This window comes from Rhipicephalus microplus, chromosome 2, assembly GCF_043290135.1.
Source record: "Rhipicephalus microplus isolate Deutch F79 chromosome 2, USDA_Rmic, whole genome shotgun sequence".
Lineage (NCBI taxonomy): Eukaryota > Metazoa > Arthropoda > Arachnida > Ixodida > Ixodidae > Rhipicephalus > Rhipicephalus microplus.
The window spans coordinates 287,078,965-287,101,329 of NC_134701.1; the positions used below are offsets into that span (position 1 = coordinate 287,078,965).

The window sequence follows — 22,365 nt, forward strand, 5'->3', positions numbered from 1 at the left end:
TCTTACAAACTGAAGCGTAGTTTGGCTGGGTAGTTTGAGTAGCAGCATGCCGACGAACTGTTCCGTTCCCCTGTGCACGTCAAACACAAAAGAAAAATCTGAAATCCCGATTTGGCCTACAATGAATTTCCGTCAGGCCGACAAGCTTGGCTCAGAATAATGTCCAGGCAGGGTACTGGAGAAAACAAAACGAGGTAGGTACCCAGCGACCATTCTTTGGTATTTTTCCCAGCACTTCACTGAAAATGACTACAAGACAGGCACTAAACTGCTATTGCTTTTCTAACTACTGTCCCAACGCTGTTTACGACTTACTCGTCATGTATACAAAAGATAAGCCCTCGTAGAATAAGAAAGCTAGCTCGAAGAGAAGTAGCTAATGGCAGTACATCAGTTTGCACAAACAATAGTGCCCTAAGTGGCTCAGATGAAAGCATGCATGGAGATGTTGAGCATGATTTCTTCACCGAAGACGAACATGCTGGAGCTGCAGGATTTATGGAGGCAACATCTGACTTTGCGCTGCCCACTGAAAGTGAGCAACAAACAAGCTCATGTGCAGCTAAAATGACTCAGACAGACCTCGATCTGAAGCGGATGATGAAAGAGGCGGAAAAAAAAAACTAATATCCTGCAGCGGGTAGGAAAAATGTAACAGCCGAAAAAACCTTAGAGTGAGAAAAACTACACGAATGAATGAGAGCACATGTGCTTTGACTACAAACAATTTATTTCGGTAGGGTGAGCCTAAGACTTGTAATATTCGACTGCCGCTTCTTTCGCTCACTGGTAAACACCACGTGTTTCTCAATAATCTGAAAGGCCGAATTGCTTTCAGCGTCACTTTGGTGTGTGCGAAAGTAGTCCAGGGCCGCGACGACTTCTCCAAAGTTAAGATTGGCCGATTTCGCTGCCAACTCATCAACGTCGTATGGCTCATGCTCGTCATCGATGTCCCCTCCCTGTCTTCAGTTGCAATTGAGTTTGCAACGATCTCTGTGATTGTCTGGCACTCCAACCGTTTTGTAAGCAATGCCGTGCCTTTCGCGGAAATGGTCGATCCACCCGTTCAGCGATTCCCCGAATGTCAGCTATTTTCATCCCCTTCTCGTGTAAAATCCTGCCATTGAAGTTGATATTGGTGCCGCGAGCTTGCTTGAACCAGATGAGAAGAGCCTCGTCGAGCTTCCCGTGCTTGGCGCCGCGAGCTTGCTTGGCTTTTGGGCTGAAGAGAGCGTCATTCCCTTCAATCTCGGCACACTTCGAGACAATGCAGTTGAGCATTGACGGTGGCAGTCCAAGGTCTTTGTCAAAGTCGACCCTTTTTCGCGGTGGCTGCTTGTCGATTGCTTTAAGTACGTCAGCTTTTCCTCAAGTGAAAGCACTTTCTACTTATGCGACGCTATTAAGGCTTGACAAAGATTGCGTTGACAAGTTCAACGATAACAGGCTTTAGCGCACACAACAGCGACTGAAGACAAGTCACAATGTGCGGCAGCAGGGGCAGGACTATCACGCACTTTCGGCACTCCGTAGTGAAACATCGGTTGTAAGCACAGTGATGATGATGATAGCACTTTTCACATATGGCCATCTAGGGGCGGCCTCTACAACTCACTGGCAGCTTTTTGCAGTCTGTTCTGAACCAAGCCAGGCCAAGACTGTCAAACATCAAATGAAAATGACCGTGCCCGGGCAGGTTCGGCAGACAAGGCTGCGATGCACCATGCAAGAACGTTCTCACAGTTGCAACGTAACAGCGGGGTTCGCCATACATGGGATTCTATGAGTGCTATGCCGGGATCGATAAAAAACAATGTAACAGTCGAGAAAACCCAGCAGTGAGGAACGTAACAGAGGGGTTCCACTGTACATTTAGCACGTTCATCAGCTTTGATCTCGTTTATGTTGCAAGAGCAGGTTTTTGAAAATTTAAATGCTGGCTACTTTCACAAAATATGATATATTACTTGGCATTCAATGGCCATCTATCTCCCTAATTATGTTTCTTGATATTCCCAGTGATTAGTGTATGTGCCATATGTTTAGTAACAAATATTAATATTGATATATTTATAAGAGGCTTAAGTGATGCATTAACTCCAGGCGTTGTTTAGAATATTTTGCTCCATGCTCCAAAGACATATAAGAGTACACAAACGAAGAGAACCCGCCAGGTTATTTTTGATAAGCCCCGCCGCAGTGGTCTAGCGGCTAAGGTACTCGGCTGCTTACCTGCAGGTCGCGGGATTGAATCCAGGCGCCGGTGGCTGCATTTTCGGTGGAGGCGAAAATGCTGTAGGCTCATGTGCTCAAATTTGGGCGCATGTTAAAGAACCCCAGGTAGTCGAAATTTCCTGAGCCCTCCACTATGGCGTCTCTGATAATCATACGGTGATTTTGGGACGTTAAACCCCACATGTTTGTCGATCTGGCATTTGTGATAAATCTATGGAATCCAAGCAGACTTAACAGTCATGGAATTTGCTTTAAATCATCATGGAAAGCCAGGAAAAGTCGGGGAATTTCGAAAAAGCAAATTGGTAGATACCCAGGACTGTGCTAACTGCTTCAAAAGGCTGATTTCCTGCTCCTTAGTGAAGTTTTAGCTGGTCCAGAAGCAGCAAGTGCCAAAAAGGCTTTGGTCAGTCACACACTGGAAACCGGAATCTAGTTTCCCATCAGGAGAGCACTTAATTGCTGTCTTAAACTTTCTAAAGTGTTTAATTCTGCGGTAATACATGCCAGAACTGTAGGCATGTGCAGGATTCCCCTTCAGAGAAGGCAAAGGTTCTTTGCAGTGCCCCCCTTCCTCCCTGTATGAAGTATCAGCACCCCCTCCTTATTATGTCAACGTATGGGGCTGAGTTAGCTCTTAGGTGACTAGAGGGTGCGACCACACCCCATGTGCACGCCTATGGCCAGAACCATAATTTGTATGTGAATCACTAAGCAAAGTAAGGGAACCAATAGTTTTGGCCATCTGGAATTTTTTAACACGTGGAATACCTAACTGGCACATCTGGCATTTTGAATTTGGATCAGATCAACATGTAAGCTAACATAGCATTTGAAAGCCTTTCCTATAACTCATATATGGGTCTTTTCTGAGGGGGATTTCGGAGTCCAATTCACTAAGCATTGATACGCATCTGCAGAATGACTGAAATCTGGATGTCAATTCTGAAATAAGTTTTTGTTCCGCAATTATGTTTCAACTTGGTTATTGTATGGGTTGCTTCACACAAAGAATCCTTGAAACCAGTCATGGTTTCAAGGATTTTTTGTGTTGCTCATGCCCCTTTCTTTGTGTTGCTCATCAACATGCTTAAGAAAATGAAATGAGAATTTTTTGATTCCCCGTCCGCATCCCATAGGCTCTAATGTATTGAAACTTCCCCCACAACAAACCACTTTGTCCTCCCGGTTCAACGAAAGCTGACCAGCGCAGTGCGTAGATTGGGTGTTCACAATCACATCTTCCAAAATATTCAACGCTACATGTCGCAGAAATGGGTCAAATTTCAAGATAAATGCTGCTCCCCCTTCCTTTCGTGGACGGGCGCATAGAGAATGAGGGCATGATGTGCATGTATGAATTGTCCTGCATACACGGCCGTGCAGTGACGATCCTCTACGTAGACAACTGTGCTTTAACGTTGCCAACAGTGGCGCGTGACATGGCGAAAATTATTGAACACGACATCTGTAGTTCATGTAATTTGTTGCTTGAAGAAATTAATAAAACATGAGATAAATAATGAGACAAAATAAGGGAATGTGCATGTCTTTTTTTTTTTTTTCGTGAATTGCAACGAGATGACGGGCCAAAAGTGCCGGCGTTTCGCATGCGTCCGTGTCCCCGCGGTCAGCGCATCGTGCAGACAACAGCCGTGGAAGCGAAAGTAATGCACCTGCGCGTTGGCGCACTCACTGTGCTCATCTATTCTACCGCGTCTAAGCCAGTGTTTCCAAACCATCCCGCAGAAATAAGCAGTAGACCATAAAATAACGTTGGTCAACAAAACTAAACCACTCGCATGCTCAAAGGTTGGGCTTGTTCGGGCACGTCATGCGTACGTGAGCGCTTGGTTGGATATGCCGGAAAGGGTAGGGAAGAGATTAGGCTTGCGAAGGTTAGGAGGGAGCGGCAAGGTTTTTGAGCTCACCTCTTCTCATCCTCGTTTCGTGCCGCTTGAAAAAGAAAGTTTTTTTCAGCTCGTAATGAACAGATTTACAAAAGTTTTGCGGCATAATGCTGCTCATCGGACACACAACTTTCACAGTATAACTGAAATTTCTTATGGGACATAGTGAGTGGCCCTTTAACTAGTAAAAGTGGCAACACCTTTAATGCTTAAAAACGACACGAAAAAAAATTCGCATTTAGTTTTCTTTTCTCACGCTGTCTTTAACAAGAAATTCTTATTAGCTGGCCCGCATTCAGAGTCTACATTAAGAATTTTCTTAGTTATCAGACAGCTGAAAAAATCGTAAAGGCGCCAAAGTTTGCCTAAGTCCACGTGACCTGCCAAATGCTGCAAAACCATGACACCATGGGGGATGCCATCGTTTGTGGGTGATGATGATGCTCCGCAGCATTCCATGAAGCACCGCGCCGGATCCACACTTTGGATATTGGCTGATGGCTTTCTTCTTTTTTTCTCCCACCTACTGCCTCATCTTGTTAGCTCAGTAGTCCAGCACCTTCTTAACTGCTACTTGCAGTTCGCTGCCCCCTTCCACGGTCTACAGCAGCGAGGGCTTATGGTGGTACCACAGAGTAAGAAACAGAAGTTTGTTTCGCTAAAACAGAAGGCGGAAATAATCGCGCGGCAGCAGCAGGACGAAAAAGGGAATTTATAGCCGAGAAATATAGCATCTCGCCGAAGCGAGCATCTTAAGTGTGCTAGCATCGGGCACATCTGCCCAACGAAAAAAGACGACCCAGCCAGCCTATGAAGATCTTGACAAGGCAGTGTATGCTTAGTTGTGCGGAACGAAGGCTAAGAAGATACCAATCAGTGGTAGCCTAATTCAGCAGAAAGCATTGAACTACATCTGCATTTTAGGCATCATTGAAAACTTCAAGGCAAGTGTATGGTTTAAGGAGCGCTATGAGATCGTCAGAAAGGTGCTGTGTGGAGAGTCCGCTTCTGCAGACTGCGACAGTGCGTCATCGTGGATCCTGTCGAACGTTGCTGGCATTGTCTAAAAGTACACTGCATTGAAGTGTACAATGCGGATGAGTCCGGGCTCTTCTGTGTAATGCTACCGGTGAAGACGCTTGATTTCAAAGGGAAACAGTGCCACGGAGGCAAGCAGAGCAAAAAGCGAGTTACTGTGTTGCACTGTGCAAATATGGGCAGGTCCGACAAACAGCCCCTTTTCATTATTGGCAAGAGCACCAAACCACGGTGCTTCAGGGGCACGAAAAACCTGCCAGTGAAGGGCGTTGCAAACAGTTGTTTGACAATAAAATGGAAATGAAGACCGTGATAGAGGTTACCTTCGAAAAGGAAGTAACGTTCAGGAAAGGCTCGAGCGACACCTGTGCAATTTAAGAAAGAGGTTTCATCGAACGCGTTGGCCAAACACTCATAAGCAACTAGCCACGTATTAAAATAGGGTAAAGATAGCCACTAGCGAAAGACTCGTGGGCCAGGTGTTTGGGATCCCTATTCTCAGCGATGTGCAGAGAAGAGTTTGAATCTTTCAAAGAGCATGCTGCACAGAAAGACCAATCAAGAGAACATAACGACTTCCTGGCTTTATCTTGAATCTTAAACATAATGACAGCAGCTTCCCATACATTTCAAGATATACGTAACTGATGAACTGTTTGTACGTTCATCTTTCGTTGTGAGTGGGGCTCCTGATCAGAAAGTGAAAGGTTCTGCTTGTATGTAAACATTCGCCGTCATTCATTTTAATCACGTCGGTTTGAAATGATAATAACCACAACAACAATGTAAAAAAGAGGTGATGAAGGGTGTCACTCTCGCAGAGCAAGGTAGGGAGGGGTTAAAATTGAAATAGCACATCCGGTGCTACGTAGCGCCCTGTGGCACGGAGCAGAAGAGTACTTGCGGCCAATAGCTTTTACAGCACTTTTTCTGATGGGGTAGTCTCCAAGAGTTCGCACACATGAAGTGAGAGCAAAACAGTGCATTTGAAAAGGAAAACTGCCGCAGCACTGTGGTTGAAAAAAAAAAACGCACTCAATGCCCACGTCCCATAGCCAGAGCAAGGCGAGATCACATGATCCAGCCCTGCATGTCACAGCGATTGCAGTGCCCGCTCCTCTAGTGGCGGGCTTTGCACCCAACACGAGATAATGGCAGTATGAGAATAGGTATCCCAAACACCTGGCCCACTAGCGAAAGACTCGTGGGCCAGGTGTTTGGGATACCTATTCTCAGCAGTGTGCAGAGAAGAGTTCGAATCTTTCAAAAGCATGCTGCACAGAAAGACCAATCAAAAAAAAGAAATGCTTCTTAAATGGGACGTCTTGTTTCACCATAGTGGTGTTTACACCTTCTTGTGAAATAGTCTCATAGACGAACAAACACATGCCGGAAACTGCATTGGATTTCCAATAATTGTACAAGTTTTTTTTTTTCTGGGGATATTGTCATTTGTAAAAGTAGTTAAATAAATGTACAAGATGTTTGGTTTGGTCTGACTGCGTCTGCTGTCTCCGTTCGTTCCGAGAGCGTGTCCCATCTATCTCTCAATATGAAAAAGCTTTTGTTCTGTAAGGCAACGCCAGTTATAATGCTACCAGTGGTGGTACAACTGTGCCATCTGCATCAAAGTTTACTTGTCCACCTGTTTACTCGGCATCAAACTGCTTATGGCCTAAAGCTGTTCTTCATTTTTTCATAGTACCGCCAATACCCTTGACTTGCTCCATCCCAGCAACACGATTTTTGTCATAATATTCAGCCCAAGCAGTCTCCGCACCACTGTGGAGAGACTGGATGTGGACAGCATGTTCTCATTGGCCAAGCGCACAGAGACTGTACGTGCCATGCCTGTGCTCTCACTAACACTTTGCTTATGCAGACCACACACATCTTGTGCAGTGTTACATTGCAAGAATTTGATTAATGGCTGCTCTGTTGTTTACACTGCAGCATTTCCAGTATACGCACTAGAAGAATATTTACCAAAAATTTTGACATGTCTCGCTTCAAATTATTGTGGATTCCATTTTGTTTGCTCCAAAACAGGCTCTTTTCTTATTCAAATCAGACCACCACCGTGCTACCAATGTCGTCTTTTTCAGAACACGGTGCTGGCTGTTCTGGATTTTAAATTGAGGTTGTAGAAAAAAAATGTGTTCTGTAATTCCTTTGACATTATGCTGTAGTATTTCAGCTTGAATTTGACTTTACCATGGTGCAAGTTCATAAACATGGAGTTAAGCTTGAAGATGGCACTCTTATAATACTAGGCACATCTGATCACTTTCTAGTATGTCATTATGCCAGGCGTGAGACCAGGCTAATTGGTATTCCATAGCTGCATGAACAGCGAGAGAGAGACGCAGGGACAAGTAGTAGTGCTAGCCTCTGGTGCTGTGTACGTAGGTATGCACCTATGCCTGGATAAATGACCCACCGCAAAGTTTTTGTTTCCTTAATGCATTTCAAAAGTGGTTGTAACTTAAAAAAGTAAAAAGAGCCTTTTAGGAGTCATCCATGGTTCAGTCGAGGACCACTCTACCGTCTCTTTATTACCACCAAAGTCGGAGCCATTGTAAAACAGTGAACTGGGCACATAAGGAGCCAGTGTCATTGTGCTTTATGTAGTTGTTGTAATACCTTGCATGCAAACACAACGTCTTTGAAAAAGCAGGTACATAGTTTTATTTTTATGAAAGAAATAGATCAGACAAAAAATTGTCAACCATTCAAAGTTGCAAACAATAATATGCTAACATAACACACATGTGAGTGATAATTACTGTAAAAGTTTCTCGCACCATAGAAGCCTCCACATTTTTGGGTACTAGCATTCGTCTTCTGCGACGTCTAGTCGAAGTGTGCTTGAAAATAAGCCGTGGTCGATAATTTTCACGATACAGGGAGGACAAGGGTGGTTTCATTGCTGAAGTCTGGAATATTGAGGATGCTCACTACTGTGTTCCTTTGAAATCAAAGGTGCATACCGTCTATCACAGAAACTTGGCTCGTCTAAAACCTGAAATGTGGCAGCTGTTTATTTGGGGGGGAAGGCGTGTCTTCCGGAAGATAGATTAGTCCATCTTTTTCTTATGTTTATGTGCTCTTTATGTTGATATGTCCATAAAGTGTGCTAGTAGAAGCACTTCTGTTGCTACTGCTTTTCAAAGACTGCAGTACGAAAATATGCAATGCACCTCACAACCTAGGCAACCATAAGCATGTGACAGCCTTGAAGGCAAAAGTTTCGATCATGAATGTATCTCATTTGAATCTATTTATTTCTGCATTTCTGACCCTTTTTAAGCCTAGTCACCAAGCTGCACACACACTGCCAGCATGTTCGACATTGTAGTGTTTGCATGTCGGAGCTTGACTGTTTCGGCTTCATGGCTCCATAACAACAGTCCTCTCGGAGCTTAACTAACAGAGTTCCTGATGCAAGCTGCAGATGTCTCAAAAACTGAATGTTAGTTTAACGTTTTGACTTAAGTACTGTTCTATTCACATTCACTGCATCACACTGCAGTTTCATGTGACAAGTTCTGCAGCAGTGGTACCTCCGATGCAGCTATCTCTGAGTTTGGGTCACAGTCTAGGTGCACGGCTACGGCATTTGTTGGTAGTGAACAGCTGGGACCTGGCTGATCTGGTGTCATTACACTCACTTCTGGCATCTGAATGACTGGAAGCTCTGCAGCAAAGTCCGGAAAGGAGTCCAGGTTAGGGAAATTTGGTTGTAGAACCACTTCATCAGGTGACACATGGGACAGTGTGTCTGGAGTGTAGTAAGCGGAAACCTGGCTGTCAGTGTCTTCTTCATCCGCAAACAGAGGAAAGACAAGTGGCGGCGGCAGCATTCCCAAAGGTGGAGGATCCAGGCCGATCTCGGCAGGATCAAAAATGATGGAGTCAGTGCGGGCACAGACACTCCGGCAGCTCTCGAGGTTGAGGTTCTCCAGTATCTTGTTGAGGTGTTGCTGCTGCAGTTTGTAGTTTTCACGCAACTTGTACAAGTGATGGGCACTGAACTTTCGGATCCTGTTGCGCTGAAACACGTAGTTCTCTCGAAGCCTGTCGATTTGGCCAATGCCGTAGTCCCGAACCCTCTGTACCTGAAATAAGAAAAAACAACAATTTTTTAACTCTGAAGTTTGCATGCAGTTTTTCTACAATACCTACTGGGCCTATTTAAGTGCTCCTAGCTGTTAGTCATCGATAGTACGCTTGCGTCAAATCAATTCTCACCTGCGAGTAGTAGTTATCCCTCATGTTTGTGATTTGTGCAGTACCGTAGTCACAGAAGTCCCTCAGTCGATCTGTCTGGCCGGAGTAACTTTCCCTGATCTTCTCCATCTGCTGCATACAGTTGTCCTTGATCCTCTGCACTTGACAGGCGTAGTTATCCCGAAGCCGCTCCAACTGCTGGCATCGGTATTGCTCAAGACTCTCAAGCATGCGATACAGCTGTCTTGCACGGGGAGACTCCCCCATCATGCAGCATGGACACTCCAACCCAAACCTCCTTAATATGGCACTAATTAGCATGATGATCATCGTGATCAGCAGGAAACCAAATGCTGTTGCGCACCCCACAAGCACACTCACTATTTTGACATTCACCAGGAAGTCGTAGTCAAGTGTAAGCCTTATGGCCACGGTCTGATGGCCCAGCACATTGGTGGCCGTACACCGATAATGGCCACTATCACCACGTTGGACCTCACGCACGAACAAGTCCCCATTTGGAAGGAGCACAAACTTCGGACAGTCACCCATATTCACGCGTCCATTAAGAGACGAATTTCCAACGGATGCACCATATTCCGCCGTCCAGTTAAAGCGGTACTTGTGCGGTGTGGTCCAGGTTATTGATGGGGCAGGGCTTCCATCTACACGACATGAGAGCACTGCCGATGTAAATAGCCTGAAATGCGCTTCTGTGGTGTGCTCTACCACAGTGGCATTGCGGCAGAGCATGTGTTTGTCCACAGCATCCAGCACTGTGACGTCGGTAAGGTTTGATGGCTTGGCACAGAGGGTGTTTGATGGTGACAAGATGTGAGCCTGCACATTGTCACGTAGCCACAGTAAGAGCCAATACAGGCGACAGTCGCAAAACCACGGATTTCCATTGAGACGAATTCGTTCCACTTGCACCAGTGGGTCAAACAATCCAGATGGGAGAGTCGTAAAATTGTTGAAACGCAAGTCCAGCTTGCGAAGAGCCTTGAGTGGCCAAAGAGCACCACTCTGTACAGTCTCTAGTGCAGAGCAGTTGGTCATGAGCACTTCTTCCACACTGTCCAAATCTGTAAACACAGCCTGTGACAAGTGCGAGAGCTTGTAGAGGTGAGTTGCATGCAGCTTCCGAATATTATGCCCATGCTTAAACGGTTCGTGAAGGTTTGTCATTGGGTTGTAACTGATGTCCAATACTTGAAGATTTGGAGCTGGTCGTAATGTACCAGTTTGTATAGTTGTGATGCGATTGTGGCTTACATTGAGGTACCTGAGAGAGTCGAGACCCTTCATGCTCAAGAGCCCCACAGAACTGATGCTGTTGTAATCCAGACGCAAGTTCACCAGATGGTGAAGCGACCAGAACACTACGTTGTTCAGTGCCTGGATCTTGTTGTGCGACAAATCAAGCACAGTCAAGTTGGACAGGCCTTGGAACCATTCGTGTTTCAGTTGGTCCAGTTGGTTTCCAGAAAGGTTTAACACAGTAAGAGCTTCGAGTGCATCAAAACTATTTACATGGATGGCATAAATTACATTTTCACTTACATCCAGCTCTTGGAGAGAGACTAGAGTTTGAAGGCTATCAACACTTAATTCTTTTATAAGATTCTGGCACAGATTGAGGTGTCTCAGGTAACTTGCGGAACTCGTCAGCTCACTCGAGTTGATGCTTCTGATCTTGTTCCGTGAAAGATCGAGCGAGGCGACTCGAGGTGGGAGGTCATTCGGCACGGCCCTGCGCAGCTGTCCCACGCAGAGGACACGTTGCGCCCCAGAAGTGTCGCTTGAGCTGCCGCTACACTGGCACATTTCAGGACAGTCGAGCGCGGCGCCATCTTGGCCGACGGCACTGTCACCCGAGGCGGCATCGACGCGCGCGGCGCATGCTAGCAGCGAGAGGCAGACGTAGAATGCGACGCCTCCCGCTGGCAGCCGTACTTGCATTGTTTTTCACACCTGAAAAAGAAAAAAAAAGAAACGATTGTCAGCCGTGCGCGCGCTCTGGCCGTAATCGAGATGTGAAGAGACTCGCTCCGATATTGTCAGCACGGGTGATCGATATCGGTGCTTTCTCTCCACACTTTGGCGCGATTGGCAATGCACCGCGCGACGTTTTTCAAACGCTTTATCGAGCTGCCGTGGAGACAGGCCTGTATCTTGGCCTCACATCATTTTTCCGGAGTGTGTATTCGATGTATTGGCATGTGTGGCATTGAGACGATTACAGGCGCAGTTGTCGCGATGGCGCCAATTAACGAGTCGGGTGTTTTGTATCGGATGCGGCGCGACTGTAGTAGTAGCGTACTGCGTCGTGTTTTGTAAACATCGCTTACAAGACTGGCGGACGGGTGCTAACGGCGGTATACATTAGGCCTAATGTCGGCCGCGCTATCGCACACACGAAAAAGCGGCGTGAAATGCTTGCCCGCTATTGTGACCCCGATCAACGGTTTGTTTGCCCTTTCATTGTCTCAGTACTCCCAGACCTGTCCTATGACAGGGCGCCGTGCGGCGCGGCACGTCCGCCTTTCGTGCAATGCTAGCGGCCTCGATTGCCCGTAACGAACAGAGCGAGGTTGCGCCGAAGTGGCTCGATCGACGAAAAATTCTTACCGTCTCGGGGTCAACGAGGACTGCCGCTCCCTTTAGCCTGGGACGCTTTCCTCGCACCGTCGACCGACTGCGGATCATCGTGAACTACTGGCGACTGCGCGCCCAGAGCATCGTTTCTGTTCGCGCCGAAGCTGCGAAAAAAAGCTTAGCCTCCCGCAGGCTGCTGCTGCTGCACTGCGTGCGCACCGAGCGCCAACATGTCCGTCCGATACGGCGCTGGGGGCGAGGAGGATGCCTTTCTCTTTCGCTCGCCGCCCGTCTTCCCCCTCCTCCGCGTTCCGGCGCTCTCGCGGAGGCAGCGCCTGGGGCAACCCTTTCGTTGTCGCGCGTTGACTCGACTGGCCGTGCGAACGGGTGTCTGCTTCATTCTCTGTGTTTTGTTAGGTAGCGTAAGCATTAAGCACTCTTTTTTTTTGGGGGGTGTGGAGCATGCCGGGCAATAAAGAGCGAATTGAAAATTTATAAACAAACGAGTGCTTGTTGTGAAAACGCCCGCAGTGTTTCTCGTGGTATAAGGGCGTTTTTTGTTTTGCCTAATGACATCGATGTTCAAACACATTGCCACCGAAGCATAGTAGTAGCAGGGTCCTTCTATTGAAGGACTCTGGTAGTAGCTTGTTTACCAGCTGCCGCGCTGCTCATACTTATGCCGAAGTTCATCACTGCATTGTGGACACAGCGCTCCCGACTGGGTCGTCGTTAGTCGAGGTGTGGCTGCTTGGGTTGAAAAAAATTTGCTCGGTTTCGCGTGATTTAATTATGGTTTATGTGCGATGGTCCAGCTGGTACTATTCTTGAAAACTCGTGTTATGCCGCCGCCGGCCGACACCGCAATCTGCCTTCGGTCTTTCGGCTTGAGTTGCCATGGGCAGCTGTTTTCATCATACGCTGTTTCGGCCGACTGCACAAGTTAACGGATGCTGAGCTCGACGGTTTGTGTTGGTGTGCGTTGGGTGGTGGCAGCTTATCTGCGCCGGGCCTTCGAGAGCGGTGACCATCGTCTGGCGAGGGCGGATGAAATAAACTGTCTGTCCTTTTGACTTGTCCATTCCGTTCTTTCCTTGCGGGGCCTCGTTTTATAGCTGCCGCATAACGCGGTGACATTGCTGTGCTCCGACGAGTTATGTGCCTGTAAGGAAGGGAGCACTTTCCTTTATCCCCTGCGACAGTTTCCTGCAGAGTCGCCCACGGGTGGTTTCGATGAGTTTAAAGAATCTCGTGCGCTTCTTTTAAAGACGATAGTCTTCTTTCTCGGGGACATTCGACGCAAAAAATTTTGGTCTGTCTGTCTGTACATTTGTCTGTCCACTCTTACCGGCATCGGGTACTTGAAACGACCGACTCCATCCGCAGCGACCACCAATGTCGCTCAAGGTTGAGCGTTCATGTTTGTGCAATTGTCAATTAAAAAGCATTTTTTATTGACGTCCTTGTGCGAACGGCTTTGCGATGAGCTCGCCTCGCAGTCGCCTGCGACCAGTGACGTAGCCGGGGTCGTTCTTAGAGGACATCTTGTACGTACGTAATATACCCGCGCGCACTCAAGTGAACATACATCGAGGGTTCGCTGCGGTGGTGTCGCTGTTAGGGTGCTTGGCTACTGACCCAAGGTCGCGAGTTCGATCCCGGCGGTCACATATGAGCGGAAGCAAAGTGGCGGGGGCCTTTGTACTGTGCGATGTCAGTGCACGGTGAATACAGATGGTCCGGATTTCCGGTTTCAGTTTATTACCTTAAAGGCCCCCCTTTTCTTGGAGAGAAGTCACATAAGGGGTGGGATTGTATTTAGGTTAACAAACGCGGTGAACGTTGTTTTAGTGTTGAAGATAATCAACAATACGACCTTGAAAGGCACATGATGAGGCGATGGTGACGATGTCCCCGAAAGGCCGTTCCAGTCTGTGGCTGCTCCAAAGAAGAAGGACGCAGAAAAAGTAGTGGTGCGTGATGATGGGAGGGCAACCTGAAATGGGTGACTGGTTCGATCAGGTAGATGTGCGCGTTGCAGCTGTTACATAAGGTGTTTGATTGAGCGAGGAATGAATTAATTTGTGATAAATCATGACAGTTGCAGTGCGGTGACGCAAAGAAAGCGGTGGTAGTTCAGACTTTGATTTCAGAGATGAAATACTGATATCGTATGAGTAAGATGAGTGAATGAATCTGGCGGCACGATTTTGTACAGCTTCTACTGCATTGAATAGGTACGCTTGATGTGGGCTCTATTTGGTAGATGCATATCCTAATTTTGGTCTGATCAGTGATTGATACGCAAGTATGCGGGGGGGGGGGGGGGGGCAAGGCGAATATGGTGATTGAGAAAACCGAGTGCTTTAATAAACGGTGATACTGCTATATTAGCGATGTTGGTGCGCCATGATAGGTCAGACGATAAGGTGATTCCAAGATATTTTTATAAGATGGTACCGATTCGATTGGGCTGGTAATGATGAAATACTGAAAATGATATGGGATGTGATGATGGAAAACAAAAAACAAAATTTACATTTAGAAGGATTAAGGGTCATTAACCATGTGTTACACTAGTTAAGCATGCTGTTTTTGGACATCTAGGTGATCATGTGGGTTAATGATAGTGTGCTGTCCCCTCTCGAAGAGAGCGGCCAGGAGCCGTGTTTGCCTTTCAAGTGCCGCCAAAGGAAGTCGGGGGAGACGCTTAATCCCTTAATAGGGGCTACATCCACGTCTTGAAACCCCTTTTTCCTTTGTTATGGCCACTTTAAACGGGCGCCGCAAACGACCTTCAGAGCGTCATTTGTCATCTTCTCTGTCAGCTCACGGAGAGAGTGAAAACACCGGTCGTCGACGGAAGAAGAAATGCCAAGCGGCGGGCAGACTCACCCTACCTGCCCGAGCAACAGCACCGCTTTTTTACGGGGGGACTTACTGAGTGCTTGTGAATGTTTGTTGAAATGTGACCCCAATTCCTGTTAATTAAAGTTACTTTTGTTTAAATGTTCACGAGTGTTCGACCGTTAACTGGCTGGATAGCGGACGCTTTGACCCGTCAAATGCGAGCTGCGAGACCAGCATAGTAAAAAAGCGCTTCAACTGCCATCGGCCGCCAACTCAAGGTCCGCCGGCAATGGGGTACGTCGCCACGGCAAGACCCCCGGTTGAACCCAGACACACGCCCATTGCAAGGATTTCATCGCCAAGGAGTTGAGCAGCTGACAGCAGAAGGGCAGCAACAAGGTGGGCTCCTTTCATCTTTCGACGCTCAACGCGCAGCTCAGCACAGTAAAAAAGCGCTTCAACTGCCATCGGCCGCCAACTCAACGTCCGCCGGCAATGGGATACGTCGCCACGGCAAGACCCCCGGTTGAACACAGACACACGCCCATTGCAAGGATATCATCGCCAAGGAGTTGAGCAGCTGACAGCAGAAGGGCAGCAACAAGGTGGGCTCATTTCATCTTTCAACGCTCAACGCGCAGCTTAGCACCATTGTTTCACATACGTCCGCTCCGAGACAAAACGTGCAAGCAAGAATGGACCAGGACGAGCTGACGCATGAGTGCCCAAATGTCACACCACAAGATGAAACTTCCTCATCAAATATTCAGCCGCGAAGGAAAACAACCCCATCGACGAGGGCTAAAGAAATGTACCAAACGAGCCGCGAAGAGCACTGCCGCAAACTCGATTCTGTTTGGAAAAACGTGGAGAGCACTCTTCAGGCGGTGTCACGCGCTAAGGGAGAACAGTTTACCGGCGCCAAAACGCAGCTTCGTGCAAGTTACGAGTGCTACCAGCATGCTACCGCAACATACTCATTCTTTCTCGAAAAGGCGAAGACGCCTGAGGCCAGGCACGAATTACAGCTTCAACAGGCAATCGATGAAGACCGTGAGGCGATCGTGAGCGAAAAGTTACGAGAGGCTACGCCACAAGAACGCGACAAGGCACATAAAACAGCATCGCAGTTCTCTCTATCGGTTCACTCAAGAGCTTCCTCGCGATCACGACGATCGGGCCTCTCCACGATTAGCCTGGCTGCTGTGCAGGCCCGCGCGCATGCAGAGGCCGTCAAAGTAAGAGCTGAGTTTGGTCGTAAAGAGGCCGCAATGCGCTTAGAAAAGGCAAGAATTGAGGCCGAGCTTGAGGTACTACAACATGAAAAAGAGGCAGCTGCTGCAGACGCTCAGGCAAGTGCACTCGAGGCAGCTGTGGAACGGGATGGCGGGGAGTGTGTGCGCCCACACCCACCTTTAGACCGGACACTACGGGTTTCGAGCTACATCACTGAGCAAGCCGCCATACGTGATGCCGAGCTTGCGTCTCTTTGGGCGCCTGTTATTCATCCGAGAAGCCAGAGCTTGGAGCATGCCAAAGTAACCAACCACCTCATGGATTTGCGTGACTATCATCAGCCGCCTGCGTACACGCCGGCACCTAACCTGTTCGAGACAACGCGAGAAGAAAACGAGCGTTCCCTGTCTATAGAAGATAGAGCCTTCCTCAATATCATGGATAGGGAATCATACAAAGACAGGTCAAACAACTGGGTTGCCCCTCTACCTTTCCGCTCACCAAGAAGACGGCTTCCGAATAACCGAGAAGAGGCTCTCTCTCGCCTGTACTCGCTGCGACGCACGTTGCGAAAAAACCCTGAGACAAAAGAGCGCTTCGTGCACTTCATGAAAGAATATAAAAGAAGGCGACGTCGTGCTCATCAGGGACAAAGAAGCAAATCGCAACGATTGGCCGATCGGCGTTGTCACCCAAAGCCTGCCCAGTGCGGACGGAATGGTGCGCAAGGTGGAGGTGAAGATTGCAAGGAATGGTGCAATAAGGAAACTCTGCCGACCGATATCGGAAGTGGCGCCCTTGTTTTCGTCATCAACAAACTGTGGCGTCTAACAAGCAGACACCAGACGGGGAGTGTGCTGTCCCCTCTCGAAGAGAGCGGCCAGGAGCCGTGTTTGCCTTTCAAGTGCCGCCAAAGGAAGTCGGGGGAGACGCTTAATCCCTTAATAGGGGCTACATCCACGTCTTGAAACCCCTTTTTCCTTTGTTATGGCCACTTTAAACGGGCGCCGCAAACGACCTTCAGAGCGTCATTTGTCATCTTCTCTGTCAGCTCACGGAGAGAGTGAAAACACCGGTCGTCGACGGAAGAAGAAATGCCAAGCGGCGGGCAGACTCACCCTACCTGCCCGAGCAACAGCACCGCTTTTTTACGGGGGGACTTACTGAGTGCTTGTGAATGTTTGTTGAAATGTGACCCCAATTCCTGTTAATTAAAGTTACTTTTGTTTAAATGTTCACGAGTGTTCGACCGTTAACTGGCTGGATAGCGGACGCTTTGACCCGTCAAATGCGAGCTGCGAGACCAGCATAGATAGTGTGATAAATGACACAGTCAGCGGCGAAGATGCCAATGCTGCAGGTTATATGATCGGGCAAGTCGTTAATATATATTCGAAATGTGAGGGTACCAAGGACAGATCCGTGCCCTTCACTACGTCGTATCTAGTAATCGTGTCGTGGTTTCGGGACGTAAAAGCACAAATAATATTAACATACAAAGACATGCCGAACTCCAACCCGAAAAAAATATATATAAATGCTGGCTACGTGCTGCGACGTGTGCTGCTCGAAGGGGTAACGCACTGCGCAAACACCAAGGAAGCAATGCAGTCAGTAGAAGCGGCTTGCCTTGTGATGGTGCGAAAGGGATGTTTTGTTTAACGCATACATGCGGTGTTGGCGCATATCTGGTGCTTGGTGTCTACACAGTTTCGCTTACGTGTGGCCGTTTTTCTTCGTGTAACTTGCGCAATGGCATTCACGTAGGCTATAGGGGGTCTGCTTTGGGTCAAGCGGGAGCGAAGAGTTTTCGAATAGGGTCTGCAACGCTTTGAACACTCGCCCCATTCTTGGTCATTCTAGAACTGGACGACAGCCGTCGCTTCAATGGGTGCCGTCACGTTTGTCCGACGCAAAGCTTTTGGGGCAGGCTCCCGCTAAATTCGACAAATAGCGTCGCCATTCCGAACGCGGTTTGGGTTTCGCGCATGCGCACTGGCCTCGACGCTATTTATTTTGGGGGCCCCTATTCGGACACTCCCTATTATGTTGGCCTGTTCCGATGAAACTATCTTTTTCGTCTTCCTTCATGTTTGCGTAGTACGCTATACCCGTTCGATATGAACCAAGTAGCATCCGGGGTTTTACACCCTAAAGCCGCGATAAAATTATCAGAGTCGCCATAGTGGTGGGCTCCGAAAAAATTGACCACCCGGTGTTCTTTACTGAGGAGACGCTTACGTCACGTACACTTAAAGATACGCAGTGTGCTTTTACTGTGAACAATGCTCCCGTTTAGGGTGCCGAAACGTCAAGTGTGTTCTTTTTGGCGGGTGCATCTTTTCGCGTTTACTCCTCGCTGTGCCTCGAAGTTTTCGCGTCCATTGGAGTGTGTCCGATCCTCCTGGTTCTGTTAAGCGCTGTGAACGGCCGCTCGCGCAGTCGCACAAAATTAATCACACACGATATTCGTGTGCGATCAAGAATTACGGGTGAGCCGCCGCGTGGCGAAGCAGGGCAGGAGACAAATCGCAGTCGAGAACGATTGCGCAATGGACGTCGAGGGAATTACTTTCTGCGTCGCGAAGTGGACAAGTAAGAGTTAATAAACGCCAGGAGAGAACGACGCGCTCTTTTTTTATTGTTATAATTATTTTGAGAGCCTGATGAGGGGAGGCCCTTTAAGTGTTCTGTCCCGTCAGTGGCCCCCGGTAACACTAAAAAGCTGATGTAGCGATTTCGCTGTCAGTAGCCTCTCTTGTTATGGTATTTCTGGACAAGAAAGCGTGATAAAGGGCTTTCGGATAACTTGTCGTATCTTTTGTTGAAACCATTAGTATGTTAGGGGAAATAAACAAAGAACATATGAGATAAACGGCTGTACAGCTTAAGTTATAACGTTATCGTTTGTGGCGTAGGCTACTTGCTTTGCACTCGTGCGGTGGTGTTTTGTGAGAAAGCAGCAGTCTGGGGGGGGGGGGTAGGGGGGGATGTCAGACCCTTTTGAAATAACAGATAAACAAAAAAGTACAAAGTAAATTGCACACAAACAGTTGTTCAGCAGTTGCACATTTAAGCCGTAGTTTACTCACTGCGGGTGCCTGTGCATTCATTTTATTTTCTTTTTACAAGATTATATATAGCTAAACTTGTTCAACGTTAAATTTACACAGTAAAGAGATACAACTAGAAAAGTAACAAAAAATGCAGTGCAGTATTTCAAGCACTTTGTGTATACTGAACTAAAGTCATCAGAGTTATTAAGATTAGTATGCTGAGATATTATGCAAGGACATATGCAAGATGTGAATAATGAAAAACAGGAAAAATAGATTACAATAGGAAATACAAAAAAACAGGCAATACATACACGCGCGCATACAAACGCACGCAGTTTATTGTAGTCTCTTGCCGCCGGTTTACATACATCACTGACGACGTGTATCGTAACTCCAGTGAGGATGAAATATCGCGAAATTCAATACTTTTGTGCTTCTCGTTTCTAGGTATCCCGAACGGGCGCGACGGTGGGTGCCGTTTTTTCCTCGTTTTCCCTTTTAAATTAAGTGAACTTTTCTTTCTTTCTCGACCGCGAGCCGTCGCACGCTCCGATGGAGCAACCGTGTCTGTGCGCCTTCCTAATGTGTAGCGAGCGGATTGCTTGCGAAGAACCGCCATCGTGGCGGCAGATCCGGGACATGTTACGGAAGGCCCCGATGCGCCGAGCGAACGGGAAATGCGGGGCAGATAAACAAGCGTCGCGGAGAAGCGCTGCAAGTGACGCGGGGGTGCATTAAAGTGCGCTATCGGTCGGCGAGCGCGCGTGAGTGTGTTTACGTGCCGGCGGCGAGATGCGTCTTCCTTCGAGAGGTCGTCCTTTCTTGGGTTTCCGGCAGTGGCTGAATCTGTCCATCGGGAGTAGCCACTGACTGCTACGGCGTCAATAAGGCGACCCATAAACGCTCAGAAAGCACCGTGCAAAGCATATGTCGCGGTTGCTAATTACAGTGCAGCCTTTTCTTCTTTGGCAGTGGTTTACGTTATAGATTTTTTGGTTTGGTTTTAAAGCTGTCACCGTGGATGGACAAGTGTGTGTTTGTGACGCCGTACACAAGGATGTCCATTCTTTCGATTGGCGAGTTTCGTAATATTCCTAACGGCTCCCGAATTGGCACTACGTTGGGGCTGCAGGTACATGAGAAAATTCCAGCGCTGCGTTGTTATAATTAAAGAAGTTATACGAAATTACTAGAAAAACAATTTCCACTAAGACGCGAAGTGCCGTCGCTTTTCATGTATGCACGATACAGTCATGACTGGTGGCAGCGCGCTTACAGATGCGAGGACATGATCTCGCCAACACAGAAGAACTGCGTTGCCATATTGCCCATCATGGTGAACCAACGAGTGCGGTACAATTGAAGTACATATGAGGGTTTTTTGAGCATTTGACTTCCCTTCTCGCAGTTGCGTTCGGGGCAGCCGCGTATCTCTTCCTTGCCTTTCTGCAGTTGTTTCCTCGTGCGCACGTATAACTGCATCATTTCTGTCTTTCTGCGCAAAGCCCCGTCTGTGGTGACGCAAGAGTTGCAGAGCAGCTTAGGTGTAGCGCTTTGTTGCTTTTCTTTTTCTTCATTACTATTCCCTGCGTACATGAGCGGCTGCCGCCCTGCCTAGGGTGAAAAAGCTGTCCGTTGGAGCGCAGCCAAGTGGAACCTCGTTGTTGACGTCGGCGTGCACGGTGTCTCCCTTTTCGATGCGTTTTCGACTCGGCGGGCCACACTGTGCGCCAGTTGCGTGACAAGCGATGCCGTGGCCTTGCACCGGCCGATCGGGCAGACCAGCGCACACGCAATGTGCGCCGTGGTGCGGTCGATTTCGGAAACCGGGTAACGTGTCGCGATCCTTGTCAGAGTTGCCAGATGCTACCGAGCTAACGATGGCATATAATCAGCTCAAAAGAAGCCCGCCAAAAACGGAAATGTGATGAAGTTTCTCATTTTCGAAAATGTTTTTTTTTTTCAGAACATAAAAAATCTATTTCAAATACGAAGGGCGATGAAAAAAAAATCAATTCAGTTTTATGCAGCGAATTTATGCGCAACTATATATACTATGTGTAAAGAAGGGTTTCAGCAAGTTGCAAACGCGACCACAAGGTTAAGTAATTGAAGCACACGACAAAGCTGCGTCGCAGGACCCAGCCTTGTCCTGTGCGTTATACATTCTTCTTGTGCATCCGTTTAAAACTTGCTAGAACACTTCACCACATGTCATCTACCAACTGATTCAGAAAACCACACTCTGTGTGTGTGTGTGGGGGGGGGGGGGGGGGCTCACGCGCAGCTATGAGTGAAAGCTCATCGATACTTTTTTAACATTGTCTCTATAGTATATATCTCCATTTGGTTGGATGCTTTTTTGCCAGTGTATGATTCACGTTACGTGTTGATCCCCCCAACGTATGTTTGACTTCAACACTGAACTACCCAGTCATCGACAAGCGTGCAATTAGTGAACTACAAAAATAAACATTTGCTGAAAAAAAAAGAAAAATTGAAAAGAAGTCTCCTCCCCCCCCATCCCCGCGCACAAAAATGCTAAAATGCCACAAGCGACTGGAAAATTCTCCAAGCGACTCAGTGGGAAAAAAGCTGCCCGTATCCGCTTAATATAAGCGGGAACTGGATTCTGTGAATTGGAGTGAAGTGGACGATTGAGCTAGTTGGTGACGCATGATCCAAGTATACTACGCGGTGGAATGCATGGACGGGAAGAAGACTGCGCTTGTCCATTTCTTTTTCCCGTCCATGCATAGGAGTGAAGGTCTGTGAATGTTGGACGTAATGGTTTATGCGCACTACTCTCGGTAGCGCACCGTTACGGGACGGATCCTGAGGTGTCTCTCCTTCACCACCGCGTTCAGCACAGAACGAAAAGCTTCCACTATACGTTTTGTACAATGCACGCAATGCATTTCATTTCGACGTTGCACTAATTCGCGCTGCGTGTATACGAAAGAGACTTCGCTGGCATCGCCGAATTGCGCAGCCTTGTCTACAGCTATGCATGCTCCGAACATTCGCATTGCCTGTCACTGTTTTCACGTATTCCGATTCCCTTGGGTGCATTGTTTGTTTAGGTACGGATGATTGACGCGCAAAAAAAAAAACATATCGTGAGCTCTTGGCAAGAGCAGCAAGTGAACGGGTAGATGGCTCTTGGAAGCAAATGGTCTAATTTTATCAGTGACAGAAATGCACTT

General features: G+C 47.7%; 2 protein-coding genes across 3 annotated transcripts in view; one reads left to right on the plus strand and one right to left on the minus strand.

Annotated features, from left to right (window-relative positions):
* Nucleotides 1-22,365, plus strand: part of Ndf (Nucleosome-destabilizing factor) — a 108,543-nt gene that overhangs the window by 34,605 nt on the left and 51,573 nt on the right. The gene's annotated exons all lie outside the window — the stretch shown is intronic.
* On the minus strand, nt 7,851-12,317 carry LOC119177515 (uncharacterized). The gene is made up of 3 exons (XM_037428896.2): nt 12,048-12,317; nt 9,438-11,390; nt 7,851-9,304 (listed from the first exon to the last, which is right to left on the minus strand). Exons 2-3 carry the CDS (start codon nt 11,376-11,378, stop codon nt 8,708-8,710), a joined length of 2,538 nt encoding a protein of 845 aa, XP_037284793.2. The 5' UTR covers nt 11,379-11,390; nt 12,048-12,317; the 3' UTR covers nt 7,851-8,707.

Coding starts and splice junctions, on each gene's coding strand:
- LOC119177515 (XM_037428896.2), bottom strand. CDS start 11,378: ATGCAAGTACGGCTGCCAGCGGGAGGCGTCGCATTCTACGTCTGCCTC. Junction 9,305..9,437: donor GGGATAACTACTACTCGCAG/GTGAGAATTGAT, acceptor TTCTTATTTCAG/GTACAGAGGGTTCGGGACTA.